Source organism: Momordica charantia (genome assembly GCF_013281855.1).
Source record: "Momordica charantia cultivar OHB3-1 chromosome 7 unlocalized genomic scaffold, Mcharantia_2.0 BLBB01000007.1, whole genome shotgun sequence".
Classification (NCBI taxonomy): domain Eukaryota; kingdom Viridiplantae; phylum Streptophyta; class Magnoliopsida; order Cucurbitales; family Cucurbitaceae; genus Momordica; species Momordica charantia.
Genome location: NW_028275165.1, coordinates 17,565,919 through 17,590,474, shown reverse-complemented (window position 1 = coordinate 17,590,474; position 24,556 = coordinate 17,565,919). Strand labels below are relative to the sequence as shown.

The 24,556-nt window shown below is 33.7% G+C and overlaps 3 protein-coding genes across 9 annotated transcripts; all 3 read left to right on the top strand.

Annotated features, from left to right (window-relative positions):
• The first annotated feature begins 4,301 nt into the window (after window positions 1-4,301).
• Window positions 4,302-12,828, top strand: LOC111009800 (ubiquitin-associated (UBA)/TS-N domain-containing protein). The gene is made up of 12 exons (XM_022283010.2): window positions 4,302-4,678; window positions 4,797-4,941; window positions 6,138-6,233; window positions 7,265-7,341; window positions 7,922-8,001; window positions 9,105-9,165; window positions 9,447-9,514; window positions 9,604-9,685; window positions 10,627-10,710; window positions 10,808-10,885; window positions 11,586-11,705; window positions 12,491-12,828. Exons 1-12 carry the CDS (start codon window positions 4,511-4,513, stop codon window positions 12,665-12,667), a joined length of 1,236 nt encoding a protein of 411 aa, XP_022138702.1. The 5' UTR covers window positions 4,302-4,510; the 3' UTR covers window positions 12,668-12,828.
• A 731-nt stretch (window positions 12,829-13,559) lies between these two features.
• Window positions 13,560-18,390, top strand: LOC111009584 (Tetratricopeptide repeat (TPR)-like superfamily protein). Of its 6 annotated transcripts, none has more exons than XM_088126349.1 (6): window positions 13,560-14,941; window positions 15,022-15,858; window positions 16,051-16,212; window positions 16,312-16,833; window positions 16,961-17,005; window positions 18,251-18,390. In XM_088126349.1, the coding sequence occupies exons 1-2, from the start codon at window positions 13,771-13,773 to the stop codon at window positions 15,852-15,854; spliced, it is 2,004 nt and encodes a 667-aa protein (XP_087982475.1). In that variant the 5' UTR covers window positions 13,560-13,770; the 3' UTR covers window positions 15,855-15,858; window positions 16,051-16,212; window positions 16,312-16,833; window positions 16,961-17,005; window positions 18,251-18,390. The 6 variants fall into 6 exon arrangements, with proteins under 6 accessions (XP_087982475.1, XP_087982472.1, XP_087982474.1 ...); XM_088126346.1 differs by having other exon boundaries at window positions 16,937-17,005; XM_088126348.1 differs by having other exon boundaries at window positions 16,961-17,010; window positions 18,251-18,327.
• LOC111009585 (uncharacterized) lies at window positions 18,348-23,789 on the top strand. 2 transcript variants are annotated; one of them, XM_022282711.2, is made up of 9 exons: window positions 18,348-18,789; window positions 18,888-18,980; window positions 19,078-19,182; window positions 19,707-19,850; window positions 20,737-20,835; window positions 20,935-21,063; window positions 21,702-21,881; window positions 22,754-22,870; window positions 23,359-23,789. In XM_022282711.2, exons 1-9 carry the CDS (start codon window positions 18,484-18,486, stop codon window positions 23,521-23,523), a joined length of 1,338 nt encoding a protein of 445 aa, XP_022138403.1. In that variant the 5' UTR covers window positions 18,348-18,483; the 3' UTR covers window positions 23,524-23,789. The 2 variants fall into 2 exon arrangements, with proteins under 2 accessions (XP_022138403.1, XP_087982476.1); XM_088126350.1 differs by lacking the exon at window positions 19,707-19,850.
• The last annotated feature ends 767 nt before the right edge of the window (window positions 23,790-24,556 follow it).

Sequence of the window (24,556 nt, the reverse complement as noted above, 5' to 3'; positions counted from 1 at the left end):
TCCTCTGAGTAGAACAAATATGAGTTGCTTTGCTTAAATGGTTTCATTTTATTTTAAAAAATTAATAATTTTAAACATATAAAAAAATAATTACCTCTCAATAAAATTTGTATTTTATTTTTAATCGACAACAGTGGAGTAATAATTCTAACCCAAACTAAGCGAGCTGCGATAATTGACATATATCTTCAATGATGAGGTCGTGAATTCGATCCCTCATCCCATATGTTGTACTAAAAAGAAGTTAAAATTGTATTTTAATTCTGCAGAAAAAAATTAAATTATGAATTTATAGTGTACATTTAATTTGTGAAATTGTAACTTGTGTACGTTATAGGTAGCTTTGATGCGTGTTGGGTTTAGCCTCCTTCAGTGAAAGGTCCAACCATTGAAAACGGACCGTTTTGGCAATTATGATATTTCTGGTAAATTTTAAAACAATTTGACAGCGATTTTATGACTTGGTTTTAAATATTATTGCCAGTGTTATAAACAAACTTTAATACTTCAGGGAAAAAAAGGAAAAAAAGAAAAACCATTTTAAATTTTGTATCGAGTCGCGACAACATTTTAATTTCAATTTAACATGATTCAATTAAATATAATATAATATATAGAATAAAAATAATAGGGATTTTTCCATTTGACTTGGGGGTGAAAATTCCAAATAACGACTTTTTTATCGAATATATAAGTGCTTTAATTTGTTGATGTTCGGGTTGGTAGAATAATTGAATTAATAAATGATGAACTATTTAGAGACAAATTTGGAGTTTCAAAATTATGCAAAGGTAAAATTTGATCCATAATAATAATCAAACATGTTATAAAATTTATAATAGTAAATAGAACCATCAAGATATTTCATATGTTTTTCTTTTTTTTTTACAGAAATGTAAACATGTTATATTTTTACGTATCAATTTTTTTATTTTTTCGTTTTTTCTTTCGATTTTATGTGTACATTTTTCTTTTTGTAGTACAACATGTAGGTGGATCCAACTCACAATTGATTGGAGATATATGTCAATTACTGCTGGATCGTGCTCGTTTTGGCGTTTTATCTGTATTTTTAACAGTCTCTCATTGTAACTACGAAAATAATTTTATATAACGAAATTCATATACTAAAAATCAGTTTATCTTTGTGACTTTATACTCACTTAATTCATGAGTCAAATTTACTCTTAATTAAACCTTTCAACTTGTAATTTTGGAGTTGACTCTCCAAGTTCACTAAATGGTGGTATTAATATTGTCTTAAAAATCAAACTAACAAAATATCTACCAATCCAATCAAAAACTTTGGAATCCCACTGTTAAAATTAATAAATAAAATCCAGTCAAAATCACAACTTACATAACCAAACTACATTTAATACACATTTCTTAAACGTTACTATTTATTGTTCCTCGTTTTTTTTTCTTTTAAAAGTTGCTTGTTCCTCATTTTATGTTTATGGTAATTGTTTGTCTATGGTTTATTGGAAATAGGTAGATTTTTCCGTTATTAACAACCATAAATAAGCAGGATTTCATTTATAAAAATAAAATTATCTTCCCCTAATATATCCAAGAAAAAATTGTCTTTTTCTGTATATTTCAAAATTTCGAAATTTCATATATTTGAAGAAATATCCATTCCAAATGAATTATCCATTATAAAACATGGGCGTAACTTTTCCTTTTTTTCCCTCAAAATATATAGTATAATAACAACATGAAGTTTATTACTGTGATTAATATTATATTTAAATTTGAACCGTATTTGAGCTATTTTTATAAAGACTTTAAATTTGTACTTTATATATTCACTATTTTTGTAAATGAAACAATTTAAAAGTGCAATAGAATATAGACATACCATATCTGGAAAAAAAACGTTTTAAGTTGTTTATATGTCATAACAAACGGCACAATACTTCACATTACAACCAAATTTTAAATGTGACGTGGATGGAAATGTTTATATCTTAATAAAAAAATAATGTTATGGATATTTTTGAAAAATTAGAAAATTCTTGGTGATTACAAAAATGGTTGGGTAAATTTAATTCATGAATTCTAAGACTCCCCTCACTCGTGGGTTTGAAAAACAACATCTGAAAATTATAATAAATGAGGAGGAACAACAACGCAGGGGTTCGACCACAAGACCTCTCACTCTGATACCATATTAAGAATGAATAGATCACCACTCAACCAAAAAACTTGAGTTGATGGGTTGGATAAATTTAATTCGTTGGTTTAACATATGGCTAATAAAACGAAAAACAAAATACAATATAAGTCTATATTTACACCGTCAAAGTGAACATAGGTAAACGGTAGTTGACATATATCTCAAATGAAATCAAGAGGTTGTGAGTTCGATAGTTCACGCCGTTGTACTATAAAATCTATATTTGCACTCTCGTAAGTATTAAGAAAAACAAATTAGCTCGCCTAATGATTGGTAGAGTTTTTTTTTAATATAATCAAATATAGAAAATGGAATATTGAACTTCCGATTTTAATGGAATGAATAAGTGTTAGTGAACTATGTTTGGATGTGCTTTGGAGTACCTTTGACCATGTCATTGTCAATATCACTTTTTTTTTTATGATAATTGAGTTTATAAAAATTTAAAATCACTTAATTTATGAGATATCACTTTGATGATGATTTTGGAAAATCAATTATACTATTTTTTAAGATCACTTACTTCCAAACATACCCTTCATATTGATATCTGTGGAATATGTTATTTTATCATATGTTACTTTTAATGGTGGTAGATATGTAATTTTGAATTATACTTATATTAACCAACTGTGATGATATAAATATTTATCGATGTGAATTTGCACTATAATTATGTATACATACACAAACCCTTAATTTGTAGCCTGCGTAGATATCTTGTAGCCTAGATAGAATACACGATTTAGTTAATATGTTTGGATTTTATTTTCCAACTTACTGTTAATAGAATTTCAAGTTAGTTCATCCAACTTTGGGTTGATATTAGAATTAATCGATGATATTAGTTTTATGCCGTATAAATGGATCATAATCCTCCAATTTTAATATCTACGCAGGAAGATGATATAGTTTCAAAATAGTAGAGTGTAAGTGGTTAGATTGAAACTTCTAAAGTAATAAGGTACATAAAATATTAAAGTGCTATTGGTTGGTGATCTAGATTAAATAAAAAAACTATGTAATATTCTATATTTTTTTAGTATTTACGAATATATGTTTGATAACATGTTTGGAAATGAAAAATGATTAAGAATTTATATAACATTGACTGCTATTGAAAATTTGACAGTTCATTATTTTTCGAAAAATTACATATTTTTATATTTACCTATTTTGATGTTAAATATTAGAAGATGACTAGGACCATATTGATATATAAGGAGCAAAGTATTTTACTTTTGAAATTTGAATTTGAATTTTAAAATTTGATCATTTACGCGTACTTAGTAATATATTTATAAAGGGGTGTACCAATTAAATATTTATAAAACATTGTTTGGGGGAGGAAATATCCTGGACACGTGGAGGACAACTATTGACGTTTCAAGATGACTCATGAGTCATGCCCAACTCGAACCGCCGAGATTATCACCTCCAGCATTGACAGGTGCTAAGTATAAGGGCCGAGGTGCGACCTGGTCAAGGTCCGATCTACCAAGAAGCTCGGCGGGTCCGATATGAGCAACTGTTAGCGGCATGATTATCGGGTGTAATCCTCAGTCCCGAGATTTACGGGATTAACCGTCGATCCCGAGAATACCGGATGTAACCGTCGCGAGATTAACGGGACTACCACCCATAAGTAGAGGACCTCACTCCACACTCAGGTAGGATCTTGGACCTCGAACTAAACTGGGAATCCGACCTATACTGACTTGAGCGTCAGAGTGTTCACCTTTTTGTGCAGGTCGGCCCAAGTGTTCAGGTCGGTCCGGAGATCGGGTACGAGCTAAGATCAGACAAACACTGTTGTGCATATTCTTGCATAAACAAACATTATCAACCAATAAGATATATATTATAAATTTTGTATAATTATTGTTTTATAATTTATAACATATTATATTTGATATGTTTTAATCTTAGTAAAAAATGAAATATATTTATGACATGAAATAATATTATATGCACAAATGTCAAAAAGATCTTGTGAAAATGGATTCGATGGAGCGAATTCGAAGATGAAAATAAGAAATAAAATTCCGGATTCCAAGCGAAAAAAGGGGAAAAAAACTAATTGCAATATTTAACACGAATAAAATGGTAATTCAAAAGTCGGATCAGTTCAACGAGTGCAGTGCGAGTGCGGTGCATTTTAATCCAGTTCGCAGAGCGAGCGCATGCCATTTCTTTTCTTCGCATTTCCCACCAAACAATCCACCAAAAAAACACGGATCATCAAACGCAGGAGGAGAAAGATTCCCCCGATTGCAGCCAACGATTTCGATTCGAACCCTGTAATTCGAGTCGAGGAATTCGGCATCAATGGCGGGCCTATCGCTCAAGTGCGGGGATTGTGGCGCGCTCTTGAGATCCGTGGAAGAAGCTCAAGAACACGCCGAACTCACTTCTCACTCCAACTTCTCCGAGTCCACTGAGGCCGTGCTCAATCTCGTCTGCGCTGCTTGCGGCAAGCCCTGCCGATCCAAGACGGTACGAATTCAGGACTGATAATTAATTTTGGTGTTTTGATGGAATTCGTAATTGTATTTAGTGGAATTATTTAGTAGAATGATAGATTTTGAATAGTGTGTGGTTTTTGGTCGCGAAGGAGAGTGATTTGCACACGAAAAGGACTGGCCATACCGAGTTTACTGATAAGACTTTGGAGGCTGCAAAACCAATAAGTTTGGAGGCCCCAAAGGTATCTGCGGAATCAGAAGATGCTGGTGATGAGAGTGCTAGCAAGTCTGAAGGTATAGAACAATTGTTGTTTGTTGTAATTTATTGTTTTACTTTTCATTCATCAATGAAAACTGAAAAGTGTGTTTCGTGTTAAAGAAAAAACAGATTTGTAGAAATGGACCTAGTCTTTACAATGTAGTTGGTTTAAGGTTAAATGATATGAAGGATTTGTGGCATTCTGATGGGTATCCATTTTGACGATTCCGGTTGTTGAGTTCGGGTTATTGAGAACAGACACCACTGTTGCCCTGCTCCGAAGCTAAGTCCCTGATGTAGTGTATGTGTTTTTAGTACACCAACATACATGGGGCAAGGATTAAAACCTCTGATATTTTGGTTGAAGATACGTGCCTTAGTTGAGCTATGATCGCCCTGTCGTAGGATATTAGGCAATATACTTTCTTAGGTTGTTATGTTAAATTGATTTATTCTACAAAGTGTTCCACACCAATGTTTCTTCCCCAGAGATTCTTGGAGCTAACAAAGAAGCTCTAAGCCAAAATAATGTGGAACTAGGTAAAACACTGAAAATTTTATTAATCAAAGAAAGGAAATGAGTATAACCTAATTATCACCACTATTTATAGGTTGGCTCACCTCTAATTACGAAAAGTATCAGTGTACCACTAACAAAATTATCCTTTTTTTTTGTTTTTTTTTTGGTTGATAAAACAACAAAATCATCCTCATTAATAGCTAACCTAGTTAACCTGAAGTAAAACAATAATACAATATAATAAATTGTTTTGGTGTAACAACCTAAGAACTACATGCCTAATAGCCTACTTCATTTTCTTTCCCATTCGCTGGTACATTTCATTTGATCAATGGAATTGTTTCTTGTAAGAAAAAGAAGATTCCTTTTTCCGCACCATCATCCATCATCCATCGTCGTCATCTCTCTCTCTCTCTCTCTCTATACTTATATCTCTCAAAATTCATTTATCTCTAGACCCTACCTTCAACTTTAAGTCACATGGAATCATGCATGAAAAGTTTTCCAGAAGCCATTATTTCTGAACAACAATGGTCTGTGACAACAAGTGGATCTATCCTATTAAAAATTAGTGTTATGCGGGGAGAAATTGGTCTTAGAGGCTGTGTATGCAATTTAAACTTCCAAGCTGCATTTTTGTTGTCTTTTTGTTTGCCTACTGGTGCTCTTTTTCCCCTTAAGTCAACATTTGACTTAATTGTTTGTATCCAGAAATGGTTGTGCCAGAGGTGGACAAGAATATATTAGGGGAACTTGAAGCTATGGGCTTCCCAACAGCACGAGCAACCCGTGCTCTTTTTTATTCTGGTGAGTTGTATGTAAGTTTCTTTTTATTTTAGTCTGTTTCCTGATAAATGATCAAATACAACCCGGCTTAAGAATCTTTAAGTTGGAATTTTTGATAATTTAATATGGTATTAGACTAGGAGATTTTGAATTTAAATCCTTGCAATGTTATTTCTTCATCACTTGAGTATTAATCGTCAATTTGCTGGAACTCACTAGTCAAACTAGTACCGAAGTCCACATGTGCGACTTGTAACTACTCTCCAGTTAGGGCTTTTTAATACTCCGAATAGGAGTGCCAAAGAAATTTGTAACTTTTCACCATTCTAGTGTAAAATTATTTGTGAACCTTTGTCCCTCATCATCAACGGTTGGAGCCCTTCTTTGTAAATGTTCTTTCATTTTGTTGTCTTTTCTTTTGGCTCCTGTTCAGGTGGGCTGATTTTTTATTGTATTGTCTATGTGATTTCTTTCATTTTTCTTGAATAAACTTGGATCTCTCATGGTAAGCAAAGAGAAAATTTAACTGTTGATGTAAGTTTAAAGAGATTTTGGATTCAAAAGATTTTCAAGTATCTTTCCTGATTGGATTAATTGTATCCAAAGTTAAGATATTTTATTCTTCTATGTTCAAATTACTTACTTCCAAGTGGATGAATTTTGCATGACTGCATGGTAGTAATATACAAATGTTCTTTAAGGCGTGAGATGCACTAAAGCACAAATGTTCTTTCTAGGGCTTTAGAAAGTAGGGCGTTATTATTTTTTTTGGGACTTACAATTGAAAAATGTGAATAAAATTAATTCATATATGTAAAGATATAGTGTTATGAATGATAAGAAAGAAGCGAGGTGGTCTTGAGGGGTCTTTTTCAGAAGTCCTAAGCATGTTTTTCAAAACACCGGTAGTGTATTCTTTTGTTCTTCTTTTAAGCCCTATCTCATCCACCCAGTTATACACACCATTTTAATGGATAATGTATGGATATTCATTTTGATAGACTATAATTTATGTATCTATTAATTAACAAGTATTCATTTCTCTCGTTTAGGTAATGCCAGTCTTGAGGCTGCTGTAAATTGGGTAGTTGAACACGAGAATGATCCAGAGATAGATCAGATGCCTTTGGTATGACTTTCTGTTCGTCAACTTTAATATCTTGTATGTTGTATCTTTTCTTTGTTCTCGACCCTCAATTTTTCTTCTTCTACACATTCTAACAATTTTGGTTAATCAAGGTATGGAATATGGATGAGGTAGGCATGCAAGTGAATTGGTTTGGGCTGAACTTTTTTTGAGATGCTGAATTGATACATTGGGAAAAAAAAAGGCAACTTTTATAAACCAAATAATAACCACCCCCCCAGACACACACACACTGAAAAAAGGAAAAACTGATTGAACTGATCAGAATCAGAACCAAATAAGAAACTGGGAAAGTCAACTAAATCTGTTCAAATCGATGAAAAAATCGAATCAAAAAATTTCTGAGCTTAAGATTATATAAAACTGAATCAACTCACACAATGTTGCCAGTAGGATATATGGCATTCTTGCAATTACTGTAATCTTCATTGGCCCGATGTCTTACCAATACCATCTTTTTGTACATATTGTATTGTTTATTTTTATTGACAGGGATAATAGGCCAATAGGATATATGACATCCTTGTAGGAAGCGACAATTTACTTTGTGTTTATTTCTCAGGTTCCTAAGGACACTAAGGTTGAGGCTCAAAAGCCTTCTCTTACACCAGAGCAACTGAAAGCAAAACAGCAGGAGCTAAGGTATAGAGTAGGTCACTCATAGTGAAATGAAGGAAGCATTGAAAAAACATAAGCATGATTATATTACCAAGTTGATTTTTTGGTCTTTGTAGTTAGGTTCTTGTGTATAGGCTTCTTTTGTGGTATACTGTCTCTTTTTATTTTCTTTTCCTTCTTATAATGTACATATATTTATTTATCTATCACTATCATAATGAACACTTGGTTTCTCATCAAACAAAAGAGTATTACCAAGTTAATTCCAATGAGTTTCCCTCGACTTACCCAACTTGGTTGTACATTTATGTTACCTTTCCTTATCCTCTTTGACTTGAGCTTTGTTTGAATGCTTCAACATCAATTGATTTAATATTTCTTTTGCTGAACGTTACAATTTTTAAAAATTATATGATTTTGGATTTGTGGATCAAGCATGTCTTGTACCAATTTATCAAATTAAAAAAAAAAAGCTTGTTTTTACCTTGCTTCTTGAGAGAACTTTATCTTTTAACACTTGAAAATATACTTCAGTTTTTATTTATTAAATTCAACATTGAGTTAATTTTTTTTTTGTTTGAAATTATTGTATTTTGAACTCTACATTTTTTTGGGTAAGAATGAATTAATTAAAACAGAAAGTAAAACCAAAGAGGGGGAGTAAAATTATCTCCCAGAATTCAAAAAAATTCAAAAAAGGACTTCCTAGTTCCTATTAGATTGTATTACTATTACAAAAGCAAAAGGATTACCTATACAATATATATATATATATATACTTTGGACGTAGAAAAGGAATACAAATAATAAAGTGCCTGGCCAAAAGAACCCAACTTGGAGTAGGGAAAATAATTCTATCAACTAACTTATTATCGCTAATTCATGTATCTTCAAAGGTGCACTGCTTCTGCTCTAATTTAAAATATTCGGAAGACTACCCCTGCCATGATAATACACAACATCTTGCTCTTATTTTTAAGTCTAATGCCCAACAAAATTCTGAATAAGCCAATCATGAATATTCCTCTGACTGCACAATTGCCAATTAAAATTGTTTGTTTGGTGAGCTGGGAAACTTTTGGTGATTTGCTTGCCATTCTTTCCTCATATGGTGAACTATTTTTAAGGGAACGAGCTCGGAAGAAAAAAGAGGAGGAAGAGAAGATAGCAGAGAGAGAAAGGGAAAAGGTATTTATGAACTACCTGGATTGCTCACATTATTTTTTTCTGTCGAAATCTTTCAAAGAATAATTATAATCAATGTGGAACGTCAGGATGAAGACTTATTGTCCTTTCATTCTAAAATTTTATTCGAATCAAGCTCTTTTTTCTTTCTTTCCTTTAGTGATAGAACTAGAAGTCATTTGGCCATGGGAAAGTTAAGATTAGTAAAAACAGATCTCTTAGCTTTTATTGATTGTGACAACATGCCTTGGATATATAACTTATTATGTATTTGTTTTTCTCAGGAGAGAATTCGAATTGGCAAGGAGCTCTTAGAAGCAAAAAGAATTGAGGAAGAAAATGAGAGAAAAAGGTTATTCTTGGGTCCTTGTTATGGTATTCTTACTATGTTGTATTCAAGTTTGTTCCATCTTTTACTGCAAAATATGTTTCCCTCTGCAGAATAATGGCCTTGAGGAAAGCTGAAAAAGAAGAAGAGAAACGAGCCAGAGATAAAATTCGTCAAAAACTTGAAGAGGACAAGGTATTGATAACTCCTAATCCTGGAAAACTCTGTTGATGAATGCAATCAAGTATGTACGAGATTTTCTTTTGAAATACTTTTGACGTGTGTTATTCTCTATGAATCAACTTTCATTGATTTATTTTTGATGTAGGATTTTCATTGATTTATGACTCTGATTACTTTTCAGATTAATCTGAAATGTTACAATGCATCAATGCATGTTGGATTATTTAGTGTTGTAGTTTTACTTTACACTTTTACTAATTTATTTAGTGACCTCAGCTCTGAAAAAGAGTGATAATGCGTACCCGTCAGTTTCAAAGAAGTTGGTTCATGAGTATGGTTCATATTGGTAATTAAGCTGCAAATGCTAATTCCAATTAGTTAACTAGTGAGTTGGTCTACTGGTCAAAAGAGCAAATTATAGAGAGAGTCTTATTTCTCTGGATTGTGAGATCAAGCCTTTGTGGTGACGTGTGTCCCATCATTTTTTAAGTCAAGTTGGCCAAGCTAGGATATTTATATTCTTCATGTTTCGGATTCCAAATATTCTGAGATTAGTCAAGATTTTTGTGAGCAAAATTTCCATTATAATAGTCTTTTAATAGGAAAAAGTATTAATTAAAAAATATTTTGTTTGATGGGATGAAAATATAAAAGCGGCAATGCCAATGAGCTAATTGATTAAAAAAACTTCCCAGTTAGCCAAAAGATTATTTACTTGAAAGCTTAGTCTATAAACTTCACCTTTCAAAGCTTAGTTTCTCATAAAAAAGGTGAAACACTTATATCTATTTAGTATTAAGAAAAGTTAGAATAGAATTTCCGCTTATCATGAAATGTTGAACTAGAAGAACGAAGTGATTGGACCAAGAGGAATGCTATTTTGGCTGGTAAAGGGTTGTGGGAAAGTCGATAATAGGATGTGAATTTTATTTTAAAAAGGTTATTTGTCACAGGCAGAAAGAAGACGGAGGCTTGGACTGCCGCCAGAAGATCCTTCGACTGCAAAACCTTCAGCACCTGTTGTTGAAGAGAAAAAGGTACTGCCTGATCCATTGAATGAATCTGGTATTTACTCTTTTAATTCTGCACTGCTCTGAGTTTCTGTGATCAAATGTTTGTTAATTTGAACGGCAGATCTCATTGCCTGTTAGACCTGCTTCAAAGGCAGAGCAAATGAGGGAATGTTTGCGATTGTTAAAGTCCAATCACAAGGTAAATATGTTTGGAAAGTACAATTACTTATATATGGGGTATAATTACAAAAATAATTTGAGAGTAGTGTACACCAATTAGAAGCGTGAACTTAGCCAATTCAAAGGTTCCTTCTCCATTGGTTCTCCCTGGTAGCTTAGGACATTTTAGTTGTCCTTTCTCTGCATTACCAAGACTTCCCAATCAAAGATACCATAAAAGAACTGTAGTATCTTGGATTTATGGACATGTTGTTTGGCCTTAAAGATAAGTGCGTTCTTATATTATTAAAGTAATTGTTTGAATACTTAGGAAGACTATTACTTTTTTTTTAAACCCATGTGTCTGGGCCAGCTTGCACGCACCTCGACTAATTACGGGTCAACTGCCTGACCCTACTACATTTGGTTGACAAGGTAATTCCTAGGATATTAAATCCTAGGTAGGTGACCACCATGGTTTGAACTCATTCCCTCTAAGTCCTTTGCTATTCACAATGTCCCTCATTGACCACTAGGCCATCCTATGATAGTTCTTAGGAAGACTATTACTTAAAAACACTTGATTAGTCCTAAAAATCACGATAAAAAGTCTGCTCTTTTTCATTTTGATTTCTCGACTGATGGTACCCAGATGATAATTTTTAGTTTATCTTCCATTCCTTTTTAAGTAAGTTCCATTTGATTAGAGTGACCACTTGGCTTAACTTCTGTTGAACTAGGAGGATGATGCTAAAGTGAAGAGAGCGTTTCAAACCCTTCTAACTTATGTGGGAAACGTGGCAAGAAGTCCTGATGAAGAGAAGTTCAGAAAAATCAGACTAAGCAACCAAACCTTCCAGGTAACTGGTCTAATGAGGATGATTATGGGACCATTTTACTCCTTTTTTTTTTCTTTCCTTTTTCTCCCATGTCTGGGAACTTTTTATGGTACATTCATTCTCCAAGAGTATTAAACTTCATTCTATCACACGAGTAAGCAGTGTTTAGGTTATAGGTTAATTCTTGGTCAAAGCAACTCTTCATATGCATTTTGTAGTTTGCAATTCTGTATATTCAAGTTTGTGCAATTCTTTATATGCACTTTGTACTTTTGTGCTTTCAAGTTTGTCTTTTTTAAAAAGTGTCAGATAGGAACTTTCTATTTTTTATTTCATAGGTCATGAGTGTCTAAAGAGTCTCCGAACTTTCAATTTTGTGTCTAATTGGTCCCTGACCTTTCAACATTAGCATTTTTAAAAATCTACCGTGTCTAATAAATTTATGAAATTTAAAAAATGTTCCATAGTTTAGGAATCCATTAGACACAAAATCAAAAAGTGTAAATGTTTATTAGATGCTTTTAAAGTTCTCATTATTAGATATTTTTAAAGTTCAGATACCTACTAGATACAAGATTGAAGTTTATGAACTTATCATATACTTTTGAACTTATAGTTGAAGGACCCATTTGAAACAACTTTGTAACTTAAATTCATTAGAGATTAGATTCATAACTTAACCGTAAAAATATATCCTCCAATACATTGTTTGTACTCTCCCTTTCTTGTTTCTTGTTTCCCTATAGATCAGTTATTTGCATTGCATTTTCCTAAACTTTGTTCACTCCACTGATTGGATGCAACAGGAAAGAGTGGGTGCACTGAGAGGGGGAATTGAGTTTTTAGAGCTGTGTGGGTTTGAGAAAATTGAAGGTGGTGAGTTCTTGTTTCTGCCCAGAGACAAGGTTGACAGGGCAGTTCTCAATTCTGCTGGCTCGGAGCTCGACTCCGCCATAAAGAATCCCTTCTTCGGCGTTCTCTAATTTCATGTTACAAAAATTTCAAAAATCAAATCAAATTTTAGTACTTTTGTTTGTGCTGTGGATATGGACCAGATTGATGATGATCATGATATTTTGGATCAAGAAATTTTTAGAGCATTTAACCTTATTAAATGTTATTCAACAGCCTTTTGTTTTGGTGATGTCCTCTCTGTAATTAGTGCCTTTTCATCTCATCGTCCCTGTATTTCGAAGTTTTTCGTGTTAAATCTTTTGTAATTCGTTGTTAGTTTTGTGGTACGAGACAAATTGATTTCTAGGCAATTGATTAGGGTAAGGTCTTATTAGACACAAAATTGATAATTGGTGGACTTACTAAAATCTTCTATAAGGTACCATTAGAAAAGATCTTCTAAAGTATCGACACTAAATATATACTTCGTCACCAAATTTACAATTGTTTTAAATACTTGTTCTTGTCTTCATATTTTTGTTTTGCATCATTGTAGTCCCTATATTTTTAAAAATTTGATTTGGTATTTATACTTTCAATTTTTGTTATTTTAGTAATCAAAAGTTCAATTTAGTCTTTATACACTAATTTTTTTTAAATAAATGTCTACATTTTTGCTAATGTCATAATAAAAATGTGATAAAAAAAAGGTTAAAAAACACATTTGATCATTGTACTTTCTAAAGTACAAAAGTGAAGGACAAAACGACAAAAACCAAAATAATAGTTTAACAAAAAAAAGATACACGTTTAAAGTCTTGAAAATAATTAGCTATTACTTATTAGAGTCATGATATTAAATATGACATGTTGATATTTTTATATGATATTTTCATGTATTCATAACTTATCTAGAAAGGATGAAATGTTTATATTTAATATATTTTTTAAATTTTAAATTTTTATAACTTTTCTAAAAATATCTATTTCATCCCTCCATGAAATTGAAACTTCTATGGTACCATGAAAATCATACGCATGCAGGCGTTTCAATTTTTCCTTCCATGATCAACCTCCCTCGCGTTTCCCGCCTTTTTTACACGTCTGATTCTCTCAAAATTTTCTAAAATGTCAATCAATACTTCGATCATTTCAGTTCTTCTTGTCATTGGATGGAACTGGAAGTAATAGAATGAAAGATCTTCATGTTCTTTTGAAGCCAAGCCTCGCCTTCTTTAATTCAATGCCTTCTTCATCGTCTTCTCAGGTTCAATCTCTGGAAACCCATTTCATCGATCTAATTCATGCTTCCAATACCGCCCACAAGCTCCGGCAGATCCACGCGCAACTATTCCGCTGCAATATCTTCTCCAGCAGCCGGGTGGTGACCCAGTTTATCTCTTCGTGTTCTTCGCTTAATTTGGTTGACTATGCCATTTCGATCTTTCAGCGGTTCGAGATGAAGAACAGTTTCCTCTTCAATGCGTTGATTCGAGGACTCGCTGAAAATTCCAGGTTCGAGGGCTCAATTTATTACTTTGTTTTAATGCTGAAGTGGAAAATCAGCCCTGATAGGCTTACTTTTCCATTTGTGCTCAAATCAGCCGCGGCTCTTTCCAGTGGTGGTGTAGGGAGGGCTTTGCATGGTGGAATTTTAAAGTTTGGCCTCGAGTTTGATTCTTTTGTGAGGGTCTCGTTGGTGGATATGTATGTGAAAGTTGAGGATCTGAGTTCTGCCTTGAAGGTGTTTGATGAAAGTCCTGATAGAATTAAGAACGGAAGTGTGTTGATATGGAATGTTCTTATTCATGGGTATTGTAGAGTGGGAGATTTGGTAAAAGCTACAGAGCTATTCGAGACAATGCCAAAGAAGGATACAGGATCTTGGAATAGTTTGATTAATGGATTCATGAGAAAAGGGGACTTGGGTAGAGCAAAGGAACTCTTTGAGAGAATGCCTGAAAAGAATGTTGTTTCTTGGACTACAATGGTGAATGGATTTTCACAGAATGGAGACCCTGAAAAGGCACTAGAAACCTTTTCTTGTATGCTTGAAGAAGGTGCACAACCAAACGATTACACAATTGTCTCTGCACTTTCAGCTTGTGCAAAAGTTGGCGCCTTAGATGCTGGTTTAAGGATTCATAATTACCTTTCGAGCAATGGTTTCAGATTAAATCTAACTATTGGAACTGCACTTGTGGATATGTATGCAAAATGTGGAAATATCGAGTCTGCAGGAGAAGTGTTCTGTGAAACGAAAGAAAAGGGCCTTCTTACTTGGAGTGTTATGATTTGGGGCTGGGCGATCCATGGACATTTTAAGAAAGCTATACTATATTTTGAATGGATGAAGTCTACAGGTTTTAATTCATATCGTGTTTGTTATTTGATGAATTTTGATACTTTATTGTCCATAGACTAAAAACTCGCATGTTTGCAGGTATGAAGCCAGATGGTGTGGTTTTTCTTGCTGTTCTTACTTCTTGCTCACATTCAGGGAAAGTAAATGATGGACTTAAGTTTTTCGACAGTATGAGGCGTGATTACTTGATTGAGCCCTCTATGAAGCATTACACACTGGTTGTAGACATGCTAGGCAGGGCTGGTCGACTAGATGAAGCTCTCAACTTCATACGAAACATGCCCATAAATCCCGACTTTGTGGTATGGGGTGCACTGTTTTGTGCTTGTAGGGCTCATAAGAATATTGAAATGGCAGAGTTAGCCTCAGAGAAGCTTCTTGAGCTTGAACCTAAGCATCCGGGGAGTTATGTCTTTTTGTCGAATGCATATGCTGCAGTAGGAAGATGGGACGATGCAGAGAGAGTGAGGATTTCAATGCGAGATAGAGGTGCACAAAAGGATCCGGGATGGAGCTTTATTGAAGTCGATGATAAATTACATCGATTTGTAGCTGGTGATAAGACTCATAACCGTGCGCGAGAGATATACTCGAGATTAGATGAAATAAGTGCAGGTGCCAGGGAAAAAGGATACACATCAGGAATTGAGTGTGTACTTCATAACATTGAAGAGGAAGAAAAGGAAGATGCATTGGGACACCACAGCGAAAAGTTGGCACTTGCATTCGGGCTCATTAGCACGACCCCAGGAACGACCATTAGGATAGTGAAAAACCTTAGAGTTTGTGTGGATTGCCATTCTTTCATGAAATATGCCAGTAAAATGAATCAGAGGGAGATTGTTTTGCGGGATATAAAGCGATTCCATCATTTCAAGGACGGTGATTGTTCATGTGGAGATTATTGGTAAAGAGGTAAATATAACAAGTTGTGTTGTAGTATGCGTGTCATGTTTTATTTATGTTATAGCAATTTCCTTTTCATACGGCTGCTGGTCCACATATTAATTTGCCCTTGTTTCCAAAAGATTTGTGGGGTGGGGTGGACCATGAATTTCAAATATATCAAATTAATTCATCTTTTTTGTTTGTTTGTTTTTCTCCAAGAAACAGAGGTAAAATATATTAAATAAAACAGGAGGAAGATACAGCCTAAGGGTTGGGATAGAGAGAATCCCCGCTCAATAATCACGAGAAGGCTATAATTACTGGGATTGCCACCAGCATAGATCTAGTCTGCAAGGCCAAAAGACATGGAGTGTACTAAAGGTTTGATGCCCTGTTATGATTTCTGATAATTAAACATAGGTGATCCAAGTTCTTGACTGCTGATATGGTTTTGTGCATCTCATCTTGGTCTATCTGCAGGCCAATCCCATTGTCTGCAATCCTTCGTACAATTCCCGATCGAACTTTTACGTAAAAGTTGGCTTGGACACTAAGAAAAGGAATGATGCATTACCATAATTACCAACCAAAAATTCTTGCACTCAGGCTCCCCTTTTTGTCAGATAAGTTTACACAGATTGTAGATTATTATGTATATATTCATAAACACTCCGCAAAAGGTCTACTAACTTCAGTGTAGAGATGAGAAGATCTTCAAGGACATATCAACAATGGGGTTTGGTGTCAAAGAGGGGAGGGGGAGGCCAGCTCGAAGGACTGTCAAGGGATGATGCAGCGTAATCTGCGTATTTCAAACTCGTTGTTGCTGATTCTTCCATCGATGGACGCTTTCCAGAATTCTACGTCTACAAGCTTCAAAGAGTACAGAAACAGTCAAGAACGGGCTGAGTTCATCATATGTTTTCACTAAGCTAGGATATGAATTCTTGGGGATCCATTGCATTGATGGAAATAATGTGATTGGGCCATGCTTGCAGAATGGTTAGTGAATGTCTATAACTTTGTGGCTAGTTTTTAATTCCCCTCGTAGTGTTTAAACAAGAAATAACCTTTCTTTGTGCTCTCGGAAATTTGTTTCATGTAGCTTGGCACGACAATTCTAAATAAGGCCGACTCACGAAAGAAAGCCCAGCAACTATGCTACGACCTTCTGGTATTGTAAGGTTTTACCTTCCATTTCAAAAGATAGCGTCCAAAATGTTAGATGCTATCATTTTACCTCTCTTGTAAATTTTCTAGTCTTTCCCCTCTTGAAGATAATTCTGGGGGTTCCTTCTTTCAATGGAAAGAAGCGATAACTATTTATGATTTTTGTTCTCTAAAATTTTAGATTAAAAAGTAAAATTTTATATGAAATTTAATTTTAAAAATTAAATATACAAAATTTTTATGTTATATTTATTATGCATTTAAAAAAATAAAAAAGGATGGAGTAATTATGTTTTGGAAAAAACGGGAAACATGATTAAGAAATAAGAAACTTAAGGCCTAGTAAGTGGTAACGTTTCTGTTTCTTGTTTCTAATTTTATTAAGAAATAAGAATCGGTTTGATAATAAAACAAAATTTTTATTAATGTTTGAACAAATTAGAAACGAGAATAAGAAACAAGAAATTTGTTTGTGTTGTTTTCAAAAAATTTATACAATTTTGAAAATATTTCTAAAAAAATAAGGAAAAAAAGAAATACAAATAGTTATCGAATGCTTAATTTTCTTAATAAAATTAGAAACAAGAAACATCCATAAAAAGGGTCCAAATATTTGATAATTATTTATGTTTTTTTATTTTTTTTAAGAAACATTCTAACCATTGTATAGAAATTTTGAAAACAATAAAAACAAATTCTTGTTTCTATTTTCAATTCGTTTCAAAACATAATATTATTTTATTTGAGTGTTGAGGCATTGGATCCTGGAAACAAAATCAGACATTTTGTTTAAAGTAACAAAAACAGACGTTACCAAATTGGCTGTGAGGTCCAAATTCCCAATTCCCTCCTTAAGCTAAAAAATGTGTTACAAATTATAATTTTTCCTCTTTGACACGTTAAAATTTAAAATTAGATTCAACTTAAACATAATATAAGGTATTAATAACCTTTATTTTCCAACTGGATCATTATTTAATTAGTTAAAATTACTATCTATCTACGACCAAGAGGTCGTTAATTCAAATCCAATTCAGGTTGGAATAGTTGTATAAAAAAGAAAAGTTATTTTTGAAAAGTATATTAAAAATTTTAAAAATGGGTGAAACAAATAAAGTCCAGTTATTTTTATGGAATGAAAATGCAATCTCTAGATTAGCAATTAATAAACTTGTCATAATGACTTCCACTATGTTTCTCCATCGCGGCGTGGCGCTTTACCATTTGTCGGTGACGAAACTTTTTGTAGGTCTTGGGTGATCCAAGCATTTCCAACCTTCTCCCAGTTTCGTCCACAGAGTTTCTTTCCAGAGAGAGAGAAGCAACGGCAAACTCAAGGAAAAAATTTGTTTAACGAATAATTAAATCGGAAGAAGAAGAAAAAAAATGGAGGAAACTGAGCTCGGAACCCTAGAATTCGAAGAGGGAGTTTGAAGATCATCTCAATTTGTTGCAGTAATTCTTGTTCTCAAATTCGTAAAAATGGTGAAGAAACGTGTGCCGGATTGGCTCAACAGCTCTCTTTGGTCCTCCCCTACCTCCGCCGACGACGATCGCCTCCACCGCTACTCTTCCGAACCCGCCGCCACCACGTCATCGCCGGAACCCGTCGTCGAACCTCCCGCTCCGATTCCTCCGCCTTCTGCGACCACCGCTGTTAGAACCGAGTCTCCAAAGGCCGATTCTAGAGACTCCAGGGCTAATAACAATGTCGGCAACGACGATAATGGCGCTTCCTCGGGCCCTTCTGCAGAGGATGTATCTCGCCAGGCACAGCTCCTCGTTGAGGTTAGTTTGAGTTCCGCTTAATTTCCTTCATTTTTTGTGATCTTCTGCATGTTTTGAATTGTTTATTTGATGATTGTTCCATATCTTTTGGATGGCAGTTGTCGAAGAAGGTTATAAATCTGCGTGAATTGCGTAAAATTGCATCTCAGGGCATACCAGACGGTGCAGGAATTCGTTCAACCGTATGGAAGGCATGTGTTTTGTAGTTTTTTATTAGCTAGATTCGTCGCAAACTTTATCTACTGAGTGCAAAATGTGATTAAGAAGGGTTTATTTGATTGATCGCAGCTCCTATTGGGTTATCTGCCATCAGATCGTGGGCTCTGGACGTCTGAGTTAGCTAAAAAGAGGTCTCAATACAAACATTTTAAAGAAGAGCTTATGATGAATCCTGTAAGTCATTGTGAAGCTTTGCTCCTCCTTTTGCCCTTTTCCTTTATATCGTGGGCTGATAACTTACTTTGGGAATATGAAGATCTTGTTAATGAATTGGAAATGAAATTAAGGGAATTACAGCCATGTCTCTTCATTTTGTTTTTTCTTGGTAATCATTCATTCGCCCATGAATCGGGTTTCTAATTTTCAGAGAAATGACATTTTTTTAGTTGAGAATGTTATTCCCATTGTCTTAATTCATTCTCTCTTATCTACTTTTCTGTGGCTTCACACCAATTTAGAAGTTATTTTCATTCTATATATTAGCATATAACGTGATGGTAATTTCTATTTACCTTTTCTACAATACTTGTAATACGCACAATATCAGTTTTCTTGTACCTATCCAAACCAATATCGTTATGATTCTCCTCCAAATTTGTTCCCATATAATAAACAGAGCTAAAAAGGACATGCTGCAATTAGTATTGCTTGTTTGCATGTACAAACATGGTTTTCTGAATGTTTTTGTGGCTAGTCAGTCAGAAATTTCAAGGAGGTTGGAGAAGGCCAAAAGTTATGAGCATGATGAAACGAACAAAGGTTTACTCTCAAGGTCAGAAATAAGTCAAGAGGAGCATCCTTTAAGTCTTGGGAAGACCAGCATCTGGAATCAGTACTTCCAGGTAGCCTGTATTGTTAAATTGCGGATAAAAATTTTATCCCCACTTTTAATCTGAAGAAATCCATTATAGCAAATGTAACTGCAGCGAAGTATACATATAAAGTTACTGGCCACTCTGGACTGTACTTTAATCCAAATAATAATGTAAATTTCAACATTTTATCAATCAGAATCCTTTTGCCGATGTGATAAAATTTTCTTTTCACTCTATGATGAACTTTGAACTAAAGTAGTTGTGTTGGTTCCTTCCTTGAACTAAAGAACCAAACCTTTTCTTCTTATCTTAGTGGGATGGAATGAGGCTTGGTGATTTTAGAATAACCATGCCAAAATAGGAATTTTTTATTTTCTAGATGAACTTGAATATTTCATTTGTGACCATCCTCTATGAGTTTTCTTCTAGGGCTCTTTTAATGAGAAATTATCAACCTTATGGATGGGTCAACTGTACATTCAACTGGACTCCTAGAAGTGTACATGTAATTGAAGAAGGGAAATGAAGACTGGAAAACTCAATTTGGAAAAACATATTTTGGTGATAAAGAGTTTAAAGCACTTGAAAATTTATAGTTTGTTTTATTTTGCGATCCTGATAGATGTTTATTTGAAATTTCCCTTCTCTTAGTTTTGTAATGATCTGCCCTTTCAGAACCTTGGCCGTGGTAGAAACTATCAAATGTCTTGATGGAAAGATATGCTGTATTTGATTTCGCTGGTGTTTTGTTACTGAATTTTTTATGTTACTTCAATATTTTATTCTGTCATATCCTGTATTCCTGTCTCTGAGTTTCATATATATCCTTTCTGTTCTCACTGTTTTACAGTGTAGAACAGTACGATGAGGTGTTTTAACATCATTCTAGTCTAATTTATTTTATACATGTTAGGACACTGAGATTATAGAACAGATTGACCGAGATGTGAAACGTACTCATCCAGATATGCACTTCTTCTCAGGAGACTCATCATTGGCAAAATCTAATCAGGTTAGTCTTTGATTATTGCATAAATAATTGACATGGTGGTAATTTCAGCTTTATAGAAGTTAGGATGTTATCTTACGATAATTGTCTTTTTACTTTCAGGATGCTCTGAGAAACATCTTAATTATATTTGCAAAGCTGAATCCGGGAATAAGATATGTTCAGGGGATGAACGAAATTTTAGCTCCTCTATACTATGTATTTAGAAGTGATCCTGATGAGGACTATGCGGTAATTTTTCTTTACATCCCTCATTCCCCAAACGGTTGAACATAGGTGATGTTAGCATTGTAGTGTTGAAAAAATGACTCCTAACTCCTAAGTAAGTCGGATTTTTTGCCTCATGCCTATTTTTGGCACACATTTTAATAATTGGAAACTCTGGTAGAGTTAAAATGATTGTTCGTTTGTTATGCATTTTGCTTTGAACCAACAGGCGAACCTTGGTTACGTTGGATTGTGCATGCATCTTTAAGATGAATCATTTAAGTTAATTTTTGTTTCTAAAAAGGTCATTTAAGTTCATTTCAATTGTGAATATCTTTAACCGATGCTATTCTGTAGAGGAACCAGTATCTCTCCCTGAGGTCAACTTTTGCATATATTAAATGGATTATTTTTCTTAATGACAATGTTGTTATCTGGTTTCAGATGTCAAATGAGAAATTCTTTTCCAACTCTGATCACAATTCCTTCTAAAGGAACAATAATTCTAGCCAGCTAACTGCTAAATATCATTTACTTCAACTATAAAGATATGAGAAACGAAATTTATGCTGTTTATATTATTATCAAATTTTACTCCTGACCATGTCTCTTGAACTTTATATTTCGCTTTTCTTAATTGACTTTTACTGTTCAACTTTCAGGCAAATGCTGAAGCAGACACGTTCTTTTGTTTTGTTGAGTTGTTGAGTGGATTTAGGGATCATTTCTGCCAGCAATTGGATAATAGTGTTGTGGGAATCCGTTCCACAATCACAAAGTTGTCTCAGCTTCTGAAAGAGCATGATGAAGAGCTCTGGCGTCACCTTGAGATCACTACCAAAGTAGGGTTTAATTTTAAAGCAGTTTTGAGTGTTCGATTATTTATTATTGGTTTAAATACTATTTTGGTCTCTGTATTTTTGTTTGAGTTCATTTTGGTTTTTGTTTTAATTCAGTTTGGTTCATGTACTTTCAAAATGTCCATTTTGGTCACCGTCTCAACTTTTTTCATTTTAGTCTTGTATTTTCAAAACGTTTGTTTGGTCGTTTTAATTCATGGCTCCATTTCAAAAAAGATTTACTGTGAAGTATTATGTTAAACTTTTTTATCAAAATAAATGAGAAAAAAAATGGGTATACGAACTAAAATGAACAAACATTGACGTAGGGACTAGGGGCTAAAACCCAGGCGAAAGTACATGGACAAAAATAATATTAAATCTTTATTATTTTAATTTTATGTATGACTATTTCTATACTTATTTCTTGTCATGACTCCTGTCGATCTCCAGTTTGTTCATCTTTTTTGATGCATGACACAAAACGAATTGCGTGATTAATTACCATTCAGCATGAGAGTGCAATCAAAATTGAATTGATAAAATTTGAAGTACTAACACTAAGGTTTTCATAATTATTTCAAAATTGTTTGGGAAAAAGTTCTCGAACTATTTTCTTTGCTTTTGTAATATTCATATATTCTAAACTATGATTTAAGTTCTTTTTTTTTCATGTCTATTTCATAGACTATAGTTTCCCTGTGTACAAAAAGTCCCCAAGAGACATGAGTTTTTTTTATTACCATGTAGGAAACTGTTAAAATTGATGCTCCTATTAAATATCTTCATAGGTATAGGTTATGAAACGAAGTTTGTTATTTGTTTGTAAAGAATCCCCTGATTTGTTTACATTGCTCTGTTTTGTGAAATGACAGGTAAACCCCCAGTTTTATGCATTTAGGTGGATCACTCTTCTCCTGACCCAGGAGTTCAATTTTGCAGACAGTCTTCACATTTGGGATACAATTTTGAGTGATCCTGAGGGCCCACTAGTAAGTTCTTCTTTCTACATTCAAATTCTTCCTCTTCGAGTTTTCATTTCCCTTCCCTTGTTCTCATGCATAAAATTTGAACCATTTAATAAACTAATAAATGAAAATGGTCAATAATCTTTGAGTTTCGGGCCTTTTGGCACATTCACTTGAACATTAACTTGAAGAGAGCACTTAGTCATAAACAAGCTACATTCTGTTAATCAGTATTTTCTTTTTGATAGTTATTAGAAATTATAGGCATTGTTGACTTGATGCTCATGCATTAATGCACGCGCACATCGTGAGAATGTGCCGAAACCATATGAGAATTCTACCATCACTTCTGTGCATACTGAGAATATATTTTTCTTGCTGCCCCCCAAAGTGAATATGTATTTGTAGTTGTGGACTGATTAGATCCATTTCAAATGAATATATTTCACTCTGCTCAGTATAAAACTAGTTGTACAAAACCGAGCTAGACCTGATATTCGATCAATTTGCAGGAAACACTTCTCCGAATATGCTGCTCAATGTTGATTCTCATTAGAAGACGCCTTCTTGCAGGCGATTTTACGTCGAATCTCAAACTGCTCCAACACTATCCCCCAGCAAACATCAGCCATTTGCTCTACGTTGCGAACAAGTTGCGTAAACAACCCTCACTCTGATTTCCTTTTCTATGCTGTAGTTTGTCCCACTCTTCGATTTCCTGTTTTATCTGTCTGTTCTCTAAAAAGTTTCTTAGTGTTGGTGGTGAATTATTACTAGATGTAAATGTTGGTTGGAAAAAATGACTGTTAGGGGCAGGATATAAAAGATTGCTTCACTTCATTAGATGTTGACTTGTAGTTGTGTTTACAGGACAATCATGTATCTTTTCTGAGAGATTAGTGAGTGATTTTTATCAACAAATTTCTCATCCCTTTTGTAGTTACACATTTTTTGTTCATTGGTATCCTTCCCATTTCATACCTCTTAGTTTTAGTTTTTAGTTATTGAGAGACTTGTAAGTACTAAGTATTAGGTAATCCATCTTGTTTCTTGTTTAAAGTTTCTTATTTTGAGAAATGTTTCCAAAAAAACCACAAAAAAGAAAATTCCATCAACGTGTGTCTGTCCTTTTAGGTTGCGACGATGCTTGCACTAATCTACGACCAACAAATTTTTTTGGTTGGAGAGGTGGGGTTGCTGTCGCCTGATAGAGGCAGACGTCGGGGCCTTCAGAGTGTATCTGTGTCGAGTATCCATGTCGAGTGTGTTGATTGAACTTTTCCACGTTCAAATAAATAGGACCATTTCCTAATAAAATAGTAAAATTAAAATGAGTGACAAAATGAATCAAAATGTATATTATTAGACTTCAAATGAGTGATATGGTCTCATTTAATAAAATACACGGGTAAAATAATAAATTCCTAATAAAAATTGCCAAGTGCCATCGGTTGAGCTAAATGAATTAGAATGTACATTATTAAAATTAAAATGGGTGAAATTAACTCAAATAATTAAATCCACATTAAAAAAAATAAACTCTAATTAAAATGAAATCTAAAATTTTCAATTAAATTTAGAAAAGAAACCTTATATTTTAGGTTAAAATAATATTTTTATTATTGTAGTCTCAGTTTTGATTCATTTTAATCTCGTACAACCATTCTACTAACGATACTAGTGGATTTAACGTTGGAGTTTATGGAAAAA